Source organism: Ammospiza nelsoni, chromosome 7, assembly GCF_027579445.1.
Source record: "Ammospiza nelsoni isolate bAmmNel1 chromosome 7, bAmmNel1.pri, whole genome shotgun sequence".
NCBI lineage: Eukaryota > Metazoa > Chordata > Aves > Passeriformes > Passerellidae > Ammospiza > Ammospiza nelsoni.
Genome location: NC_080639.1, coordinates 35041996 through 35061481, shown reverse-complemented (window position 1 = coordinate 35061481; position 19486 = coordinate 35041996). Strand labels below are relative to the sequence as shown.

Here is a 19486-nt window from a genome sequence, read left to right as displayed (position 1 = left end):
AAGGGCTTTATATTATAGAATTAGGAAAATAGAACAGTGGGATAAAACAGTGCTTCTTTATGTGTATTTTTTATTGATGGATTTATAGACTTGATCACATAAGGAACAGGAGAAATGGTTACTGAGGCTAGAAATCTACTGATGCTAGTTTGAAAAACATACTGGAATGATTTTTTAATACATTTTTCAAATTTTACTAGGGTACAAATGGTTAATGTCATTGGGAGGGGATGTCAGTGAGCCAGAAGGACAAAAGGGAAAAAACAGGTGAAAAATGGTTTTGGAATGTTTTTCTATCTCACACTATTATATACATATACATATTTTTTTTAAATTTATTGAACTAGAAGTAGTTAAGTGTTTAAAAAAATCCAATGTAATTAAATAATTAAATAGTTTGCTGACTTTTGTTATTCCAACAACCCCCCCGAGCAAAAAAAAAAAAAAACCCAAACAAAAAAAACAAACAAAAAAACCCCAACACCTCAATGAGCTGTGCTGATTGTGATTGATGCTTTTTTTTCAAACATCTCTTTTACCCTTTCTGATGAATCCATCCTGCAGTGGGACTTGCAAAGATTCCCATCCTTCAGTGGATTTTACAGGTGTGCAAGGATATGCCCTGGCTTCAGAGCTGGCCATTTTTAAAGATGTTTACAGCTGGTGAACCGTGGAAGCATTGAAGTTTTCCAAGAGATTTTAGAAGTTTGAGGATCTATTTAATGTATTTTATTTTTTTCTTCTTCTTGACCTCTCATCCTTCCAAACAGATATTAACTTTTCTAGCCTAATAAAACTTTTAAAGTATCTTTTAAGCAAATGAAATGTAAAAATGTCCATACCTGAATCTCCACGTGTTTTACATAACTCCAGAGGACTAGCTCATGGAATTTTTCCTAGGAGAGCAAAATTAAATATTTCTTCTTTAAAGAACAAATTACCTCTCATTTGCCATGATTTTTATCTTGAAAGGATTTTCAGCTTGAAATATATCAGTTAAAGAATTCAATCAACAGTTCTTTCAGACACTACATCTTCCCAACAATTACAGTTTTGTACCTCAAAACATTCTATTAAAATGTTTTATTCACCTTCATTATGTGGAAAATTTTCAGAAATGGGAAAATTACTATACTAAAAAAGCTGCGTTGTTAGGTGGAAAGGGCTGTCAGAAACAGAAACTGAATTATCTCAACTAGCTATAATAGTAATTCATAGATAGTCCAAAATAAAAAAGACAAATAGCTCCCAATTATTGATGATTACAGTTATTTTAAATATAACTTGTAACAGTTGTATTTACTAATTTGACAGTGATTCCTTAATAGTGTGCAATTGTCGGGGAGTAGGTTTTTGAAGTCAGGTTTTGAATTAAATTAGAACAACATGTTGGGAAATGTCTTCATTAAAAACAGGGAACTGGATTCACACGGTTTTTTACCAGTCAATACATGCATATTTAACTTGGTAGAAAATACCTTAAAGCAGTACTGGATTCTGATTGTAGCTAAATTTCACTTTCTGCCAGTAACAAGTGTTTAAAAAAAAAATTAAAGCTCAAAGGATTTGAAACATTTTGTAAGTCTTAGCTGCTTTTGGAGGAATGACCCATTTTATCTTTTTCTATTCATAAAATATGTGCTGTTGTGAATTGAAAAGGAAACTAATTGTATTTCCTCATCGATTGTATTTTTTAAAATTATCTTTCGGTGTTGTTCAAGTTGCATTATTTGCTCTTTTGACCTTTTGTTTTCCTTGTGAACATAGCCCAAATAATTCTTAAGGGGAGAATTCCCAGAATACATAAAAAAAATCATTTCTGTTAAAGTTAACGAAGTATATTTCTATTTATAAAAGACAGGATTTATTATGCTCTTTCCCAGGTACCAACGTGTGTGCCAAGAACAACGGTGGGTGCCACCAGCTCTGCCTTTACCGCGGCAACGCGCGGAGAACTTGTGCCTGCGCCCACGGCTACCTGGCAGAGGATGGGATCAGCTGCCTCAGGCACGAGGGCTACCTGCTCTACTCGGGAAGGACAATACTAAAGAGCATCCACCTTTCAGATGAGACCAACCTGAATTCTCCAGTGAGGCCCTACGAAAACCCAGAGTACTTCAAAAATGTGATAGCGCTGGCCTTCGACTACAGCCTGAAGGGAAGGGGCACCAATCGCATCTTCTTCAGCGATGCCCACTATGGAAACATCCAAGTTATTAAAGACAACTGGACTGGCAGAAAAGTGCTAATTGAAAGTAAGTAAAACAAACAAAAAGAATTCCCCAAATGCCTGTTCTATTTCAATAAGCTTTGAGTGAAAAGTTGGTGATCACTTGGCTTTATAGATAAAAAATGTCAATGAAATTTTACCATAAATAATTCTTATATTTTATCTTATCCCTGTAAGATATATTTAAACATTAACCACTTCAAAGTAATTTCTTTTTAAATGGGCTTATGAGGTGTGAAGCATATTACTAGAAAACAGAAGTGATGGTGGCAATGCTTAATTTATATTACTGTGATTTTAGGAGCTTTACTGTTGAAACAAAACCTCACTGTGAATTGCTGGGAAGTGAAACTATTTGGTTGTTTATCTTTCTGGTTAGTGAGGGTGAAGTCTCTGGTGTAGCCATTTCCCAGTATAAGGTATTAGGACCTTGGTCAGCATGTTCAGTTGATTCACCCTTCTTGAAGTGAAGCCCAAGAAAGGATTTATGCTCATTGATAATCAGAGGCAAATTCCAACCTAGACCTTCCAGCCTTTGAAACTTCACGCTTTGCACTATCATCAAGAAATTTCTGCCAGCATCTTCACCCAAGTCTTCAGGATTAGACAAACCATATTTTATATCTGAGGTCTCAATAAAATCTCAACATCTGGCAATGAATTATCAACCAAGTCTGACACAACTGTAATATGAGGTGGAGGAAGGTACCAGGTTAGTCATAGGAAAATCTGAATTTGAGGAAAGTCTGAATGTGAATGCATAAGGAATACATCCTTAATGATAAACATCATAAACATACATGACAAAAGTGTTAATTGTAAACACTTCTATTCTCTTTCATTTCTTTTCTGCTTAGTTTTTTCTAAAATATGCAACAAACCATATTCATCTGTAGTCACTTATCAGATGCAGATACTTGTTTGTTCTCTTGTCCTTATTTCAGTACTGGCTGGTTTATTTGAAGGCTGCCATTTCAGTAATTGTTTTCTAAAATGTCCTATGTTCCATGCAGCATTTATTCCTTAAGATGTGGACAAACCATCCTGTGTTTTTATATGATCCAAGGTGTTGAGCTTTTTTTTCCCATTGATTTCCCACCTGTGGATGTCTTAGAGGAATTTATGGCATTTGTATTGAGATATGTTGAAGATAAACTAAGCAATGTTGTCAGGATGTTCCCATTACTCCCAGAAAAGCACCCAGGGATTCAGAGTTGAGCTTAGCTGCACGAGAGACAGAAATGTGCAGTGATGATGTGGAAGCACAGTTTTAACTCTTGTTTTATAAGAGATTAAAGTATTATATGAAAAGTCACTGGAATTTTCAACATTTAAAACAGACAAAGAGGAGAAATAAATACTGGTGAAGCACTAATGCAGATAGAAATTGGTTTTTAAAAGAACAATAAAGTATTTCTCATTAGTTCATAATAGGTTGCTCTACAAGAGCTAAAGACATTCCATAAAGCATAGCTGGGAATTATAGTTTTAAGAAATTGTAAGGAAGTGTTTCTACTTGCAGCTTAATATGCCAGCTTTCATTTTTCATTAGCAGAGTCAGCACTCTGAATAATTGAATGTCAGATGAAATTTTGTGTCCTTGTAAAAGCCTTCACTGTACACGCTTGAGATATACACATGAACTGTGGCGTTTTGTAGGAATGCTTCTTTGTAAGTGAGAAGGGACATAGCATACATGAATATATTTATTTCTCTCTCATGTGTTTTAAACTCCTTCAGTTTATGGTGAGTAATTCTTTTTCAGCTATTTTTGTAGCCTTCCATACCACAGTCTGCACGTGATTTTTCTCACTGTAAACAGCAGGCAGTTCATGAAGCTGCTTGATGTAGGGGAGGTATTTGTTCAACCTCCACCTATAAGGAGAAAAGCCGTGGTAAGATTGGTTGACACCAGTCATTCCACCCACTGGAAGATATAAAATTCTAAAATTTTCTTATTTCCACATTAAGAATATGTGATCTAGAAATTATTAAATGGAATCTCACTAAGAGATTTTAGTAATAATGTTTCATTTAAGTATTGAAAAATTATGTATTTGATGTTGATTTTTGCTACTTTTCCTCGAAAATTATTAGAATGCATCTTTAGGAAGTTTTCCTTTATTAGGAAGAGATTCAAAACCCCATTGGAAATACCTAGTGTGGTTATATCAGTTCCACACTCTTTTTCTGCTTCATTAAGTTGAAGTCTACAAATTGTGAAAACCTTTACTCAGTAATTGACTTTAATAGAGAAAATAGTGTATGATACATCCAAGACTCTGTTGTCCCAGATTTTTATTCCCTGAATGTAAATCTCCTCATAAAGGATCTATTTTCAGATGGATCTCTCCCTCCCTGATATCAGAGGTGCCGCTCAAATCTAATAGATCTGTGAACTTTTCTGCACACTAAAAACACTTAAGACTCATAGAGCTCTTGGTAAAACAGGTTTCCAGCTCACTAAAAACAGATTTACAACTCACGAGCAACCCATTATCTAACATGTTTTTAGCTCACTGAGAACAGATTTACTACCCAGAAACAATCCATTATCTAACATGTTTCCAGTTCACTGAAAACAGATTTACAACCCATACGCAAGCTATTATCTAACATAGTTCCGACTCACTGAATATTGATTTAGAATTCATAAACAAGCCATTATCTGACAAATTTTCACCTCACTGAACAGATTTGCAACTCATAAACAACCCATTAGCTAACACGTTTTCGGCTCAGGGAAAGTAGATTTACAGCGTATAAACAACTTTATCTACCTTGTTCTGGTTCACTAAAAACAGATTCCAAACTCGCCAAGATTCCTGTACCTGGTGGGGTCCTGTCTTCAGCAGGAGGAAACAATGACAACAACAATAAAACAGTCCAGGATGTGCACAGTGCCATGCCCTAACACTTTTATTATTGGTGCAATGTAAGGGGTTTTTTTGAGGGGATTTTTTCATGTCTCTAAACTCTCTGTCAATCAGAAGTGGCTTTCTCTTTCTTTATTTTTTTTTCTTAAGTAACTTCATCAGGTTAATCTTTCTCATTCCCACTTTTTAGAAACAAGAACCTTGTTCTTGTCTGTGATTTCCCACAAAATATCTTTTGCTTGATCTAAACTGTTTCAAAGCTTATGTTTATACCAATCAGCCTTTTTAGAAGTTAGTTTCAGTTTCTAGTCCATTAGTGGTTTTATTTATTTATTTTATTGATCACAGGGAGAAGTTTGAATTAATTATGTCCGCTAACCAAAGCCTGTCTCAGTGTATCTAGAAAAGCAGTGCAGTGTTCCAATGAGTTTACACAGTGGTACAACAGTAAACAGAAGACCAATGAGCAAGTTAAAAATTACAGAAAAAAGGTGGAGGCAAGGAAAAACAAAAAAATCAAATGAGAAAGAGGGAAATGTATTAAGATGAGATACACTCAGTGAGCTGTTTATTCTCCTGCCTGTGTAAACCATGGCACTGAGACGTTTTGCCAGTGTAGCGTCTTTCGCAGCACAGAAAAGAAATGTTTTGTGAAAAATATGTTCCTGTTTTGAACCTGAGGCGCTCATGCCCAAGGAACGCAAAAATCTTTTCACTGCTAACGTAAAGTGTCAGATCCTGTGATTTATTTTAAGGCTTTTTACAGTCTGAATCTTTTAAAGATGTTTCAATGTGTGCTGCTATTCTTCCCAACTAAATGGGTCCAATTTAACTGTCAAAAAGGCATTTATGTTCCCATTTCTCTTACAGAGCATTACATTTTGTACATTGTATGAGATCCCTTTAGTTTTGGAGCTTTCTTCTCCAGAAAAGAACTTTTTAATCTGCTAAAAATAAATACTTGAATATTGCCGTTTTTCATTTCATAACCGAATGGGATTCATGACAACTGCGTGTGTTGGAATAGAGGTCCAGTGATTTTTCACTTTTTAAAGGAGGGAAAGTGAGAGGCTGTTGATAAGTCGAGGATATTTAAATAGTAAAACATAATATTTATTATTAAAATGCCAACATTGTAAGAGGAAAACAAAGTGTCTGGTATGTCAATGCAATTTTTTAATGTATGTTGCTGCATAATAGAGAATCAGAGAATCACTGAGTGTTTTGGTTGGAAGGGACCTTTAGATCATCTTGTTCCAAGACACTGCCAGGGCAGGGATACCTTCTACTAGACTAAGATAATAAAATTTATGAGTTGCTGTTATAGGTGGATGAAGTTTACTAATTTTATAGTAATATTTTTAAAATTTTCATTTGGAAATGTGTATTCCTGCACTTTTCATGCTTAGTTTAGGTGTCTGTGGTGTGAAACTCTGAAATATATTCGTGATGGGAGCTGATTGCACTAATCTTTTAGTTTGGGATGTCCTGAGCATTCCCAACCTCATTACTGAGAAATGGTGTTCCTGCCTATTGCATTTAAAGGTGTTTCTGTCTATTGCACTTGAGATTGTTCATGAAGAATAAACAAGGTTTGTGATTTATTCAACTCTAAACATTGCCCTTAAATTTATATTGATGTACATATTTGCTATTTTTTTCCATCAGCAGATGTCATTTAGTTGCATAAAATGTAACACTTTGTTTGGTGGATTGTCAGGAAAAAGCTGCAGAAGACCATCCCTTTAATTTAATTGGGCTTTTTCTAAAGGGTAATGTGATCTAGCAAGTATTATTAGATCATGGGGCTTTACTAGGCTATTCTGTCATTAATGCCTCAAATAGCTCTTTTTCAACAGCAGCAATAAAAGTGTATGATTATACACATTTATTAGAAAGCTTATTAGGATTGTTGTGATATTGCTCTGAAGGTGGTAAGGGTGAAGAGTTTTGAGTTTTTCTAGACTGCACATGCAATGCATAAAAAGATAATGAGAGCTCCTGTAATTAGGAAAACATTTCTTCCATGAAAATGGTTGAGATTTTTAATAATCTAGTAAAACACTTCCATCTTTATGTGTCAGCTTTCCATTCCAGATCTCTTTCTGCTTGTAAAACTTCTTTTATATGGATGTTTAACTACATTGAAGTTACAATATCATAACACTCGCTAACTAGTAATGATTCGTTGAAACATCCTTGGAGGGTTCCATTTATAAAAAATACTATTGACTGCCTAAATTGTTGAGTTCCTTGCATTTTCTTAAGTTTTTATAGTCCTTCGCTACATTACTCATGCTGACCCTAAGACAATCTCTTAATTTATTAAAGGAGTAAGTTATATCTCAGATAATGAAACACAGAATACTGCAGGATTACATCTCTCTTGTGATTTTCCTTGATAAATAATCAGAGAACATTTGTAGAAAGACTATTTCCATTGTCTGGGAAGGAAAAATTGGAGGTAGGTATAGATTTTGTCAAAAAGCTGTTAATGCTTTTGGCAGACACCAAATGTTTTGCTGTATATGATATTTCAGTATTACACTTTCCACAAAAACAAAAAAAAAAACAACTAAGCAAACAAAAAGCAACAAAAAGAGTGAGGGATTTTTCTGCTCTTAGAATGGTCTTATATTTCTTCATATCATTCCCAACAAATGTACATTCTTTCCAATATTGTCTCAGGAAGTTTGAGTAGTAGGGTTGTATTCATGGAGATGTTTGTAGTGTCTAATTCAAGCTACTTGTAACCTTGAAGAACCCATAGCCTTTGTTCCTACTGTCTTATTGCATTTAAAAATATTCTGTGTGGGATAGCTTATAGTATGGGTTTATTTTTTCAAGACAGAGAAAAATGGTACAGATATTTACTCATTTTTGGTATAATTTTAGCAGATTTTACATCTGCTCTGATGCTAAACTATATTCGCAGGCTAAATAGAATGATGTCATAATTGGTTAATGCAGCTTATTATAAACTTAGTTTTTTCTTAGAACTATTGCCTGGCAAAGGCTTTCTGGTGCTCGAGGAGCAAAGTGTGGGTGGGAATTATGTGAAGTTCTGGTTGTGCAGTCAGTGAGAGATGTGAAAATAAACACTTTGCTTCAGGTGCTCGCGAGGCTTTGCTTTCAGCCCAGATCAAACAGTGACCACCTGTTACCTGTCACCAGAATCCTACACACACAGAGTGACAGAAACCACGGCCCCCTCCTGTGCCCAGCCTGCTGGAACCATCCACAGGCTGAATCCTGAAAGGGAAATTGCAGAACTGAGCCGGAGAATGAATACTGATCGTGAAAGCCGTGGCCAATGTTCTGATAGCAAAGTGCTGTTCATGCTCAATTTTATTACTTTGATGGCTTTTCAGTGTTAAAAAAAGATGATGGCGTTGATGGTTGTTCTTGCTTTACATCCTTGTTAAAGAAAAGGAGCTGGTTGAAATAGGAAATTAAAGGAACAAGGTAATTGCAGTGGTGCAACTGGAAAAGTCCTGACTGTAAACTTTCTAGATGGTTTCAAAACAAAACATAAGAGGTAAAAATCTAGTAAATGGAGAACTTGTGTGTGTGTATGTATATATATATATATAACCAAACTCAACTATTATTGGATAATTTAAACTTTGCCCTTTAGTATTTTTATTTTCTGGTTGCATTAATAAGGGAGCGTATTCTGAGTTCTTCAGCTATTGATTTGTTGCTTGTCTGCTCCCTGAGAAAGTCAGCTGAAGATCAGCATGGCAATATTTATAGGCTGCATCTCATCTGTGGGATGCAATCTATCTTCGTTAACTTCAGTAAAAGTGATAGATAGCATTTGGCAACGTAATGATGTGATCACTCTGGCATTGCCTTTGTAAATCATAGGCTGTTGCATTCTCTTGTGTAGATATTTAATCAGTTATACACCCCATTACTGATTTAATTCACAATGTCAGTGGCAGGTGAATAATGTGAGTATTTGTATATTAATATCATATTGTATTAATGTTCTTTTCATTTAAGTATGCTATTCATGTGAAAATCATAAACTGTTGCTTCATGGCTAGAATAAATTTAATCAGTGCTGTAGGCATCTAATGCCATCAGTGTTTTAATTCAATATGTCAGCGAAACAAATGGGATTCTTTTCATTTCCAGTTTCTTTATGCTTTACCAATTCAGAATATTACATGATGCTGCAGAAATATGAAGCTTAGAGTAAACAAATTGCTAATTTTCAACCTTGGGACTAAATCCCCCAACTGTAGCACCAGAGAGGATGAGTACATATTTCTGATGTATTTTCTAGTAACTGAGTATGTAATGATAAATTAAATTTAAGGAAAAAGTGCTCTAGAAGATTCTTTAAAGGGGTATGAAATAAGTAAATATAAATTATATCTATGCAAATCAGTAATGATATAACACTGCTCATCAATCTTATCTAGTGTCCTGTCTTTAGAAATATAAAGATACTGAAATGTTTTAAGGAACAGCCTAAAGTCTGGAGAACCTTTTCTAGGATAAATCTGTCCTTGGTCACTGTTTTATCACAGATAAAAAGATTTACAGGAATTTGGAGAGTCATCAGCAACTAAACAAAAAAACAAGAGAACCAAAACAAAAACACAAACAAAAAACCCAAAAAAACCTAAAAACCAAACAAATTTAATCTAGAAACATATAAATTAGCAAAAAAAGTGCTTTTCTGCCATATCCAGCTCATACCACATGCTAGCAAGAACGAAGTTACTTGTGTCATCCTTTGTAAGAATTTATCTAAAAGTTGTATCACTCTCTAAATTGTAGCCCTTGACTTTAAAACCACCTTATTTATAGTTTTTATAGTTTTCTAAAGCTATTAAATGAGTCACTTTGAGTTGTCAATTCCATAAGTACAGGACATGATAAAACTAAAAGTTTATTAGCAAATAAAAGAATGTGTCAGGTGTAAATCCTTTAGAAGGAATGCTTTTGGTGGAGTTAAGAAAATGCATTTCATGTGTGTTTGTAGCAGTTAGTTTTCTTTTTTTTTCTTATCTTGTAGCAATTAAATTCCTCTGATTATTTTTTTTTTTTTTATGAACAGCATGTTTATTGACTCTAAGTTTTTCTACTTCAATTATGTATGAAACAATTTGTATGGCAAAGGTTTTTTTGCAAAACTACCTATTTTAGGTAATTTATTAACACATTTTTCCTCTGTGTGCTAAATGTTTGCTTGTCTCCATACATGCCATAACCTCCCATGTAGCTGTCGTCTAAAAATTTAGAAATTACCATTTTATAAACAGTAACTTGAAATGAAATGTTCTTCTGTCACCATTCACAGGCCTAAACATGGAACTGCAGTATGATGTAAGAAGGGGAAACTTTGCTTTCTGATACCCCTGGGAAAATTGAGTTTCCCTCTTTAGTATAGGAATTGCTCATAAAACAACAAATCTGGTATTGAAGGGCACTTTTGTCCCTGTGTTTGAGTTGATCACATCTTGCTGTGGCAGGAAGAACGTCATTATTTTTTGTCTGCTACAGAAAGAGTTTTGGATTATGTTCTGTAATCAGTTTGCTCTCAAATGTATTGACAGATTCGGACAGGAAAAAATTGATAGAAATTCAAGAAGTTACACCAGGAAAACGATTTTTTAATAGAATCACAGAATATCTGAGTTTGAAGGGACCCATGAGGACCATTGAAACTAAGTTTCACAGAGAAACCTGGTAGTTAAATCATATATCTAAGAACATTTGTTTTAGTTTGGGGAATTGTGTGTAGTTTTGAATTTGTATTCAGCGTATAAATTTAAGGGAAATCTCTGTTATGATATTTAAGAGCACTGATTATCTTTGTATTTCAGTTGGTGATTTCTAAAGCCTTCACTATATTTCAATGTTTTGAGTTACTTGTAGATGAGCTGAAGGTACTTGGGGTTTGTTTCATAAATTCTGTTTCATAAGTAGGCAAACTATTTTTTGCACATATTCATCTCCCTTTAAGGAGTGTCATCTCATTTATTTTTTCTGTTGTTTCTTCTTGAATACAAGTCATTGTTACTTCTCCACTGGTATTTCACAAAATGTGACATCAGAAGATGGCCAAATGCATTAACAAGAAAAATATAAAAAACTGATACATCATTATTGGCCTCATAGTTTTGATTTATGTGCCTCAAAATTTTGAGTCAGTGTTTGCTCTTTCACAGTGATTAACCAAAAAGCCAAAAAGTTGGGACTTTTTGTTCTGTATATGTGAATTGCATAGTAAAAATTGCATTTTTCAACAACTTGAATGTAAATTGTAATAGCCAACATATTATAATCCTAATGATATTTCTAGATTTTTGCCTTCTGTAGCTCATTAATAAACTACATGAACCTTCTGGTCTAAAAATATTTGTTTCTAGCAAAATAATAAGTGAAGTTATCAACACACATATTTCTGTAGTAATTCACAAATAGTGGTAGAGAATGATTATTCCTATTTCTCACAGTCTGTCACTTTTATATATTGGGATTAAGTACAATTTATCTTTTCAGGGCATTAAATATATGTTTTAGCTGCTTGTTAATATCCTTTTTTTTTCCTAGCTCACAGTTTTTTGTGTTGAATGAATGAGTGTGGTGTCATGGCTTATTAAAATTATATATTGATGCTGAGACCTTCAGAGCTTGTATTTTTTTAGTAATTTTCAGGTGTTTAGCAAAAGCCAATACAGATGTTAACAACAAGGTGCTTTGATCCCTATTAGTATAGCATGTCAGTGCTACAAAATACTTTGAGAGATGGTGCTAAATAATACCAGTAACTGTTGAAAAAATGCCAAGACCTGGTTTAAATGATATTTGAAGATGAGGCAAAATAATTATTGTCTGGAATAAATGTTTGTTATTTCTAATGTGTTATCTGGGGACGCTATAGCGGTAATACCAGTTTAATGCTTGTTAGAATTGATAAATATAGTAAAGTGTTATTGACAATGGTCTTGCCCTCTGTGTTTTAATTTAAATTTATGAAAATGATAAGATTTTGGTTACAATGGAAATAAACAGAAGAAATTATAAAGATATTAACAAGCTGAAATAACTGAACCCTGTGAGTCTGCAGGATCACCTCTGAGGACAAACAAAACCAAGCCATTGGCAGGAGTTTGATTTGCCCTGTCTGTCACGGTATCTTGCAGATGTTGGGTCAGTGGAGGGCCTGGCTTACCACAGAGCTTGGGACACCCTGTACTGGACCAGCTCCACCACGTCCTCCATCACCAGGCACAGCGTGGACCAGCGGCGCCGCGGGGCCTTCAGCCGCGAGGCCGTCATCACCATGGCTGAGGACGACCATCCCCACGTGCTGGCCCTGGATGAATGCCAAAAGTAGGTGTTAGATCACTTCTGAAAATCCTAATTCTTGCCTGGGGTCAAGCAACACTTCTTTCTTTCAGTCAGCCAATATGGCTGAACCCTACGGAGGTTGGTTAGATTTCTCCGTTTAGGAGGCAAATGTTGACATGTTTTATTGTTGATGTCTTTTGTTGTCTTGCTCTTATAAAGAAGTTGCAGAATTAAGATTCAATATTTTATATGTTCTTGCGCTTAAGATCAAATAATCATTGCATTTTTACGGAATGTAAAAAAAATCAAGCTGTTTTTCTTAAGAGTGAGCTAAACACAAATTATTGAGTGGTCATTTTCTCAGATATGTCATAGATGTCTCAGGTTTTAGCATTTATATTTTTCAGATTCTGTGCTGCTTTAGTGTGAACTTCTGAGTTTCATATTAGGGGACAGTGAGCTCTCTTCACAGAGTAGGGAGACAAAACAATTCCTTCTCTAGCTGGGGACCAAGGATAAATGATCCAAATTTCATCCCCACGACCATAAACAACATGGGCTGAAGAGAGAAAAACAAGCAGGATGGGACTTCATAAGCTAAAGCTGTAATTGGATAATTAACTCCAGTATGCAAATGGACCAAACTTCCAAAAGTGAGAGACCCCATGACCAGCTGTGCATTTTGAGAACATTTTGGTTCATCTTGGTTGTAGCCCTGGCTGGGCTCTTGTGCTGCCCAAGGTGGATCCATGGAAGCCTTTTAATAAATCCCTACTTTATTCTTTAACTCCATCTAGCCTCTCTTCTAGGTCAGCCTTCACAAGGCACCGTCATTCTTACTGCTTAAGTTTAAAAAAAAATTCCAAAATTAATTTAAGCACTTCCAAAAAGAAGTCTGAGTTTCTTGTGTGCAACATAGAGGTCGATGTGTTTATCACAGAAATCAGAGTTGTGTAAAAGTATGAAACAGTGGAAAAAAATCCTGCAAAAAAGTCTTAGTTCCTTCCTGCCACTCTCAAAAATACTGTGTTAGTGAGAGGATTTTTATTTTTACTTCAATGCCTTACACATTTGAGACACATTAATTTTTTTCTGATTCTAGGAGAAGGGCAACCTGCTTTTTCTGCTTCTTGTAACTGTCTTTGTCTTTTGGGGAAGCTGGGGAACATTTCTGCCATATTAAATTCTATTTTTAACTTATGTTAGCTGAATGTACAAAGCTGTATGAATAGTGGAGCATATTTCCATGTGTGACTTTATGTCCTGTCAATGCAAGTCAAGAGTTTATGCTATGCTATAAAATACAATTACCAAGGTACCACCAATAAAGCCCAAAGCTCTGATGGAGATTGCAATGAGAGGAGGGGCAGGTTCTGTCAGTCCATGGATCAGAATTCCATCAGCAGGCGCGTCCATAACATTTTCTGTCATTGGTAACAGCAATAAGGGGCTGACTGAGCCTCCTGTAGAGCACATTGAGGTCCTTTTCTTCCCATTATCAACTCTCTGCACACCAGTCCTTGGGTCTGTATTAGAGCTCTAATATGGGAGAAGCTGCAGATTAATTTCACTGTTAAATATTACTAATATACACATTAACTGAATTAAGTTTATATCATTACACAGCTTGTATCTCTCTCTAATGGTAAATTACTACAGAGACAAGATCAGGATTGAACAGATCTGTGAGAGAAAAGAATTGTACTCCTATGCAAATTAATGAACTGCAAAACTGTTATAATTTATATATATAATTTATTTATAGACTGTTGCATTTTCTTATTCATTATGGATTACCACAATTATTTATAGTTGCCATTCAGAGTTGTTTATGAAGGCATTTTTTTTTTCTCTGTTGTTCATTTTGTAGAGAATTAAATTATAAAATGTATCTTATGGTTTTGTTTGTTATTTTGATTTTAATACAGCTTAATGTTTTGGACTAACTGGAATGAGCAGCTCCCGAGCATCATGAGATCCACCCTCTCAGGCAAAAATGCCCAGGTTATCATTAGCACTGATATTCTGACACCAAATGGACTCACCATTGATCACAGGGCAGAGAAACTTTACTTTTCAGATGGCAGCTTGGGGAAAATTGAGAGGTGTGAATACGATGGATCACAAAGATATGTAAGTAAAACAAAAATTCTGTGCATACCCATTGTATGTTTCTTTGCTTTCATTACCGTCTTCAAAGTGAAACTGTTACAGAAAGATGAATAATTGCCTAGTTTTCTCCTTGTATTAGTTGTATATTAGACTTTTAACTCTATTGAAATGCAAATAATGCTTTGTTTGCTCAGAATTTCTTTTGTGTAATGCTTGAGTGTTACTCAAATCTTATTTCTAATATTTTCTAACTATACATTTTCAGATATTGAACTGCTCTCAATTAGTCTTTCATCATAATATATTTTGCTCCTTGAACACTCTTTTAGCTTCAGCTCAAGCAGATCTTTTACTAGGACTGTGCTGAAGGCAGTTGATCTGTGCTTGTGGTTTTGTTACAACTTTAGTACTACATTTCTCGTATTTCATGAAATCTTCATTTCAGGGACTTTGTACCCTCCAGAGTTCAGGATATAATGAATGAAGGGCATGTTCTGGCTTGTATTCAATTCCCAGCTTTGCAAGAGTGTGCATCATCTCACTTTGATAACTATCAACTTTTTAAAAGTGCTTCATATGCAATATACGAACTTTGAAATATTTTTTTTCATCTTAAATGAAAATTATATGGCTTTTTGGAATCTTATCCAGTAGTTCCCCAAGCTATTTTTAGACAATTTTTTTTTCAGCATAAAATAGGAGAGCCAAGCTTGTAAGAGCAGAACTGAAGTACAATCAGCATGGATAGGCATGTGCTTTTCCTTTTTGTTTTCCTTCTATAAAATTGACCACAGCTCACTAATGCTTTCAGGTGCAATAACTGTATCAAAAACTTGGCAAACCAACCAAGTGGATTCTGAAGCTTTCAGTCTCTGACTATATACTTATTAACACAAAACAGAAGTACAAGGTAACTAGTTAAGTACAAGGTAAATAGTAGGTTGTGATTAAATAGTTTAACTTCATCTTTGCATAGGGTATAACAAAATAGGCATCACAGACATGAAGTAGGACATGATGCCACTTAGTTACAGAAACCATACTGAAATACTACATTTTTAATCAGGTCATTGGCTTTCACTTTGCAGCAGCAAGAAGAAAAGGAGCATTGAGTTTTCTCAGCAATTGAACATTTAAATTTCCAATTTTTCTGAGTACTTTGCCTCTTGGTTTGACTTTTTGACTATTTACCTCTTCTTCTCCATTCCAGTAAAAAAAAAAAACCTCCTGGACACAATGATCTGAGTCCAGCACGCTCTTCTGAGAGGTTTTTGGGAGCTCTGGTGTGTTGCACCAATACCTGCTGTGGGATAATCAGCTGATTCTGTGTCAGAAGCACTGATCTGGGTTCTCACTCTTGCTGCATTGCTTAGATGAGGATTGTTATGGCAGAAAGAAAAGCCCAGCAGGCTGCTCAGCCTCTACAGCTCTTCAGCAGACTGGCTGATCATGCTGTAGATAATTTTTACTTCTTTTTTACTGACACAAGCAATGCCAGAACCCAGCCTGTTGACTCTATTAGTAACCTAGTGAAAAGTAATATTTCCAGGGCAGTTGTTTTACTTTGCTCATGTGCTGTCCCGCTGGATGAGATCCCTGATTTCTGTGACTTCAGTGCAAGTAATGATTGTTCTGCTTTTCTGATGGTCTCAGATTCTTTGGGGTGTTTCAGTCCTCAACCACCTGTCAAAAATTGTTTGGACAGATTAGCCTTTTCCCCAGTATCTCTGCTTCATTGCTCTCTGGTTTCAGTTGGGTTAACAAGGGTAGAAATTGGGTAGCAGAACATGAAAGGCTAATGGCAATGTAATGAATTTCCTTCCAGATTGCAGCTTCTTCCTTCATTCTCCTCACCGCAATAATCTGGTGCAATGAATAATAGAAAATCATTTAGCAATATTGAACTGACTCTTTAAAGTGGATTGTAAGGGTTTATTGATTTTTGTCTTGAGCTGATATTTTAATACCGGTATTTGGTTTCAAGAATGCTCTTTCAAGTTTGGAAGGTTTTTTTTGTCACTGTTGTTCCTTCTTATTACTTAAAAGATATAAAGTTTTTTGGGGGTTGGATTTTTTTACATTTTTTATTCTGTTCCGTCAAATCTTCTGGTTTACAAAAGTGGCATTTTTTATTATTATTCTTTCCCATTTTCTTCTCTTTTTTCTCCTGCCCTTACTTAGATTTTATATTATGGCTACACCTGGTTTTAGCTGCTCAGTGCCTTAAATACAACATTTTTTTAAATAAACACAGAAACAGAGCCTTCAGCAAATAAAGCTAATTTCAAGTCTTGGTCTTATTTTTCTAATAAATTATGAGCTACTTTGATTTATTTTTGCTTTCCTTCTTCAGTGTGAAATATTTTGTACCATTTTATGTGTGAAAAACTAGAAACATCATTAACTTCCTGTAAACAGTTAGTTTTTTAAACATCCAGGAGGAATGTTTTGTTCTCACTTATAATTTTGAAGACCTATAGGTGCAATTGTTAAAATCAATATGGGTTTAGAGATATTTCTGGTAATTATAACCTTCATGTAATTGCAACCTGCCAGTAATTGTAACTTTCATTTTCTAGGATGTTTGTTTTTATTCTGTTGAATTCCTGTATTAATGCAATTCAAGAAATTTCACAGTTGGTATTCCAACTTCTGTTTCATTCAATTAGATTTTATCAGATGATATCTTCAGTCTACAGCAGAAGTGCAAGCTTTAGGTTTGGCTGTGCATTTATGAAAAAAAACAGAGAAAGCAGAGAAAAATTTTCATATATTACTTAAAGCTTGAAATATCTTCTGTAACTGAAGTTTGGTATAATTTAGAATTAAAACATGGGATGTACTCTTGGATGTGTCTGACTTCCACTCTTGCACATGGAAGGGATGGTAGGGATGTCTTTTCATGATTCCTTAAAGTTTTAAAATTGTACTTGGGCTGTTGCAAGTTTAAGTATAAATTTAGATTTAAAAAATAGAAATAAAAAATTGTCACAACTTTCAGTGTTACTATATAAATTTTAATGAGATGTAAAGGTGGACAAAAGCTGATAGAAATATGAAGTCTTTATTTTGGTTGCTTGAATAAAATCAATGCCCTTGGATAGGGCTGTGACATAATACAGAGACTCCAGGAAATGAAATACAGTGAACATAGAGAAAAAATGTTTGGTTTTGTGGCATTGTATTTGGATCTCAGCTCTCCCAAGGCTGAACAGCAATGATCAGTTCTGTAGTGAATTTGCATTCTATTGTTCCAATCTGAGATAAATTAGGACAGTGCTCCTCAGCACAAAAAGCTGAGCAGGGCAGTGATTTAGTCTTGGTTTTAACAATAAAATCTTTCCAACTGGGACAGTTTCACACTATCACAGAGAAGAATATGGGGCTGCAAAATCTGCATGGCTGGATTTCATAAGGATCTTTCAAAAATATAGATGATTTTTAATTTTTTCCCCCCTGAAATATCTGAATATGAATACTGCAAGCTTTTCAGAGCGTATTACGAAAAGTGTCTTACTGAAAATGTGCACAATTAGAGAAAAAATCTTTTACCATTAATTTATTCCTATTTATCATTTAATACCTTTTATTCCAGAAAAATGTTGGGTAGAGAAAAGTTGTCCTCTTGGGATATTTATCACTGGGAAGAAATCTTTACTGGGTAAAATGATTCGCTGTCCAACCCTCTTTAAAATATGCAGATATACATGATGTGCATAATGAAGCAGAATTTGTTATAATTATCTGATTAATGTAAGCAATTTTGACATTCTGTCTAAGTGAATTTAAACATGGACAGGAATGCTCCTGTGCACAGGACTAGAATTATTTATGTTAGCAGGTTATTGAGATACCCTGAACTGGCACAGGTGGGAGCAAACCTGGAGCATCCCTTGGTATTGAATCCTGCAGAATTGGGGCACCTTCTTATTCTCCAAGGCTTAGCTATAGTATCAAAATTGGGGCTTTTGTTTCACGAAATGAAATTTGGATGTCCTCTATAGTAGATGCATTTGTCATATGGAGAAAAACTTCCTACACATCCACAATTATAAGATTATTTAATAATTAAATGCAGATTGACTATTTCTGCTCTGTTTTCATCCCAGCATGTTTTAAAGAGCTGCCACACAGCATCCCCTTGCAAGCACAAAGGATGGCTGATTCATGGAGATTTCCATGAAATCCCATCACTGTTATACACTCCCTCTGGGAAAGGGGATAAAGCACATGAAGCAGATGGAAAACCATGATGATCTAAGTACATGTGTTAAAGGATATTATTTTTCTAGTTTTATCCCAATTTCCCTATGATAAGTTGCACATTGACACAGGGTTTTTATTTTTTTTTTTCATAGCCTGGATGAGACCTGTTCCCACTTTATAAATATACATAACTTACTATTTTTTCACGGAGAAACCTAGAATACAATTAAATAAAAATAGTAAGAGTATTATTTATATCCATTGTCTAATAGAGACATGTTAACCCCCTTGCAGTAATTCTCTTCAGCCAAAATGAAACTTTCAACTAAAAAACTGATATTAATTCATCATATTCTTCAGAAGAGAAGCTGTTCATGTGAAATTTTTAATTCTGATATATGGAAAGAAAGAACATATGCAAAAATTTTACAGCAGCCATGATTTGGATTGAGATAAAATTCATTGTATTTCTAGAATTTTTTTCAAACCTTATAGTGACCTTATAGTGATAGATAGTTTTTTCAAACAACATAGTGACCTTCAATTCATTTGTTCGTTCTAGGTTTTAAATTAGTTATTACTCTGGTGAGATTGTATTTTTTTTTCTGATTTGGGAAGCCTGAAACATTTATTGTCTAGTGTTCAAGTTTCTAGTGTGCTGATATGGTGAGTACTCTTCACTTCTAAAACTCTTTAGTTCACTTTGGTTCCTAAAGACTGAATTTTTAGACTTTCAGCCATGCTGAAA

At 34.7% G+C, this 19486-nt stretch overlaps 1 protein-coding gene across 1 annotated transcript in view; it reads left to right on the top strand.

Moving 5' to 3' along the window:
- LRP1B (LDL receptor related protein 1B) overlaps nt 1-19486 on the top strand; it is a 375345-nt gene that overhangs the window by 233838 nt on the left and 122021 nt on the right. Inside the window, exons 39-41 of the mRNA XM_059476167.1 lie at nt 1884-2255; nt 12273-12462; nt 14349-14553. Of these exons, the coding sequence (XP_059332150.1) occupies nt 1884-2255; nt 12273-12462; nt 14349-14553 (767 nt within the window). The remainder of the gene's footprint in view (nt 1-1883; nt 2256-12272; nt 12463-14348; nt 14554-19486) is intronic.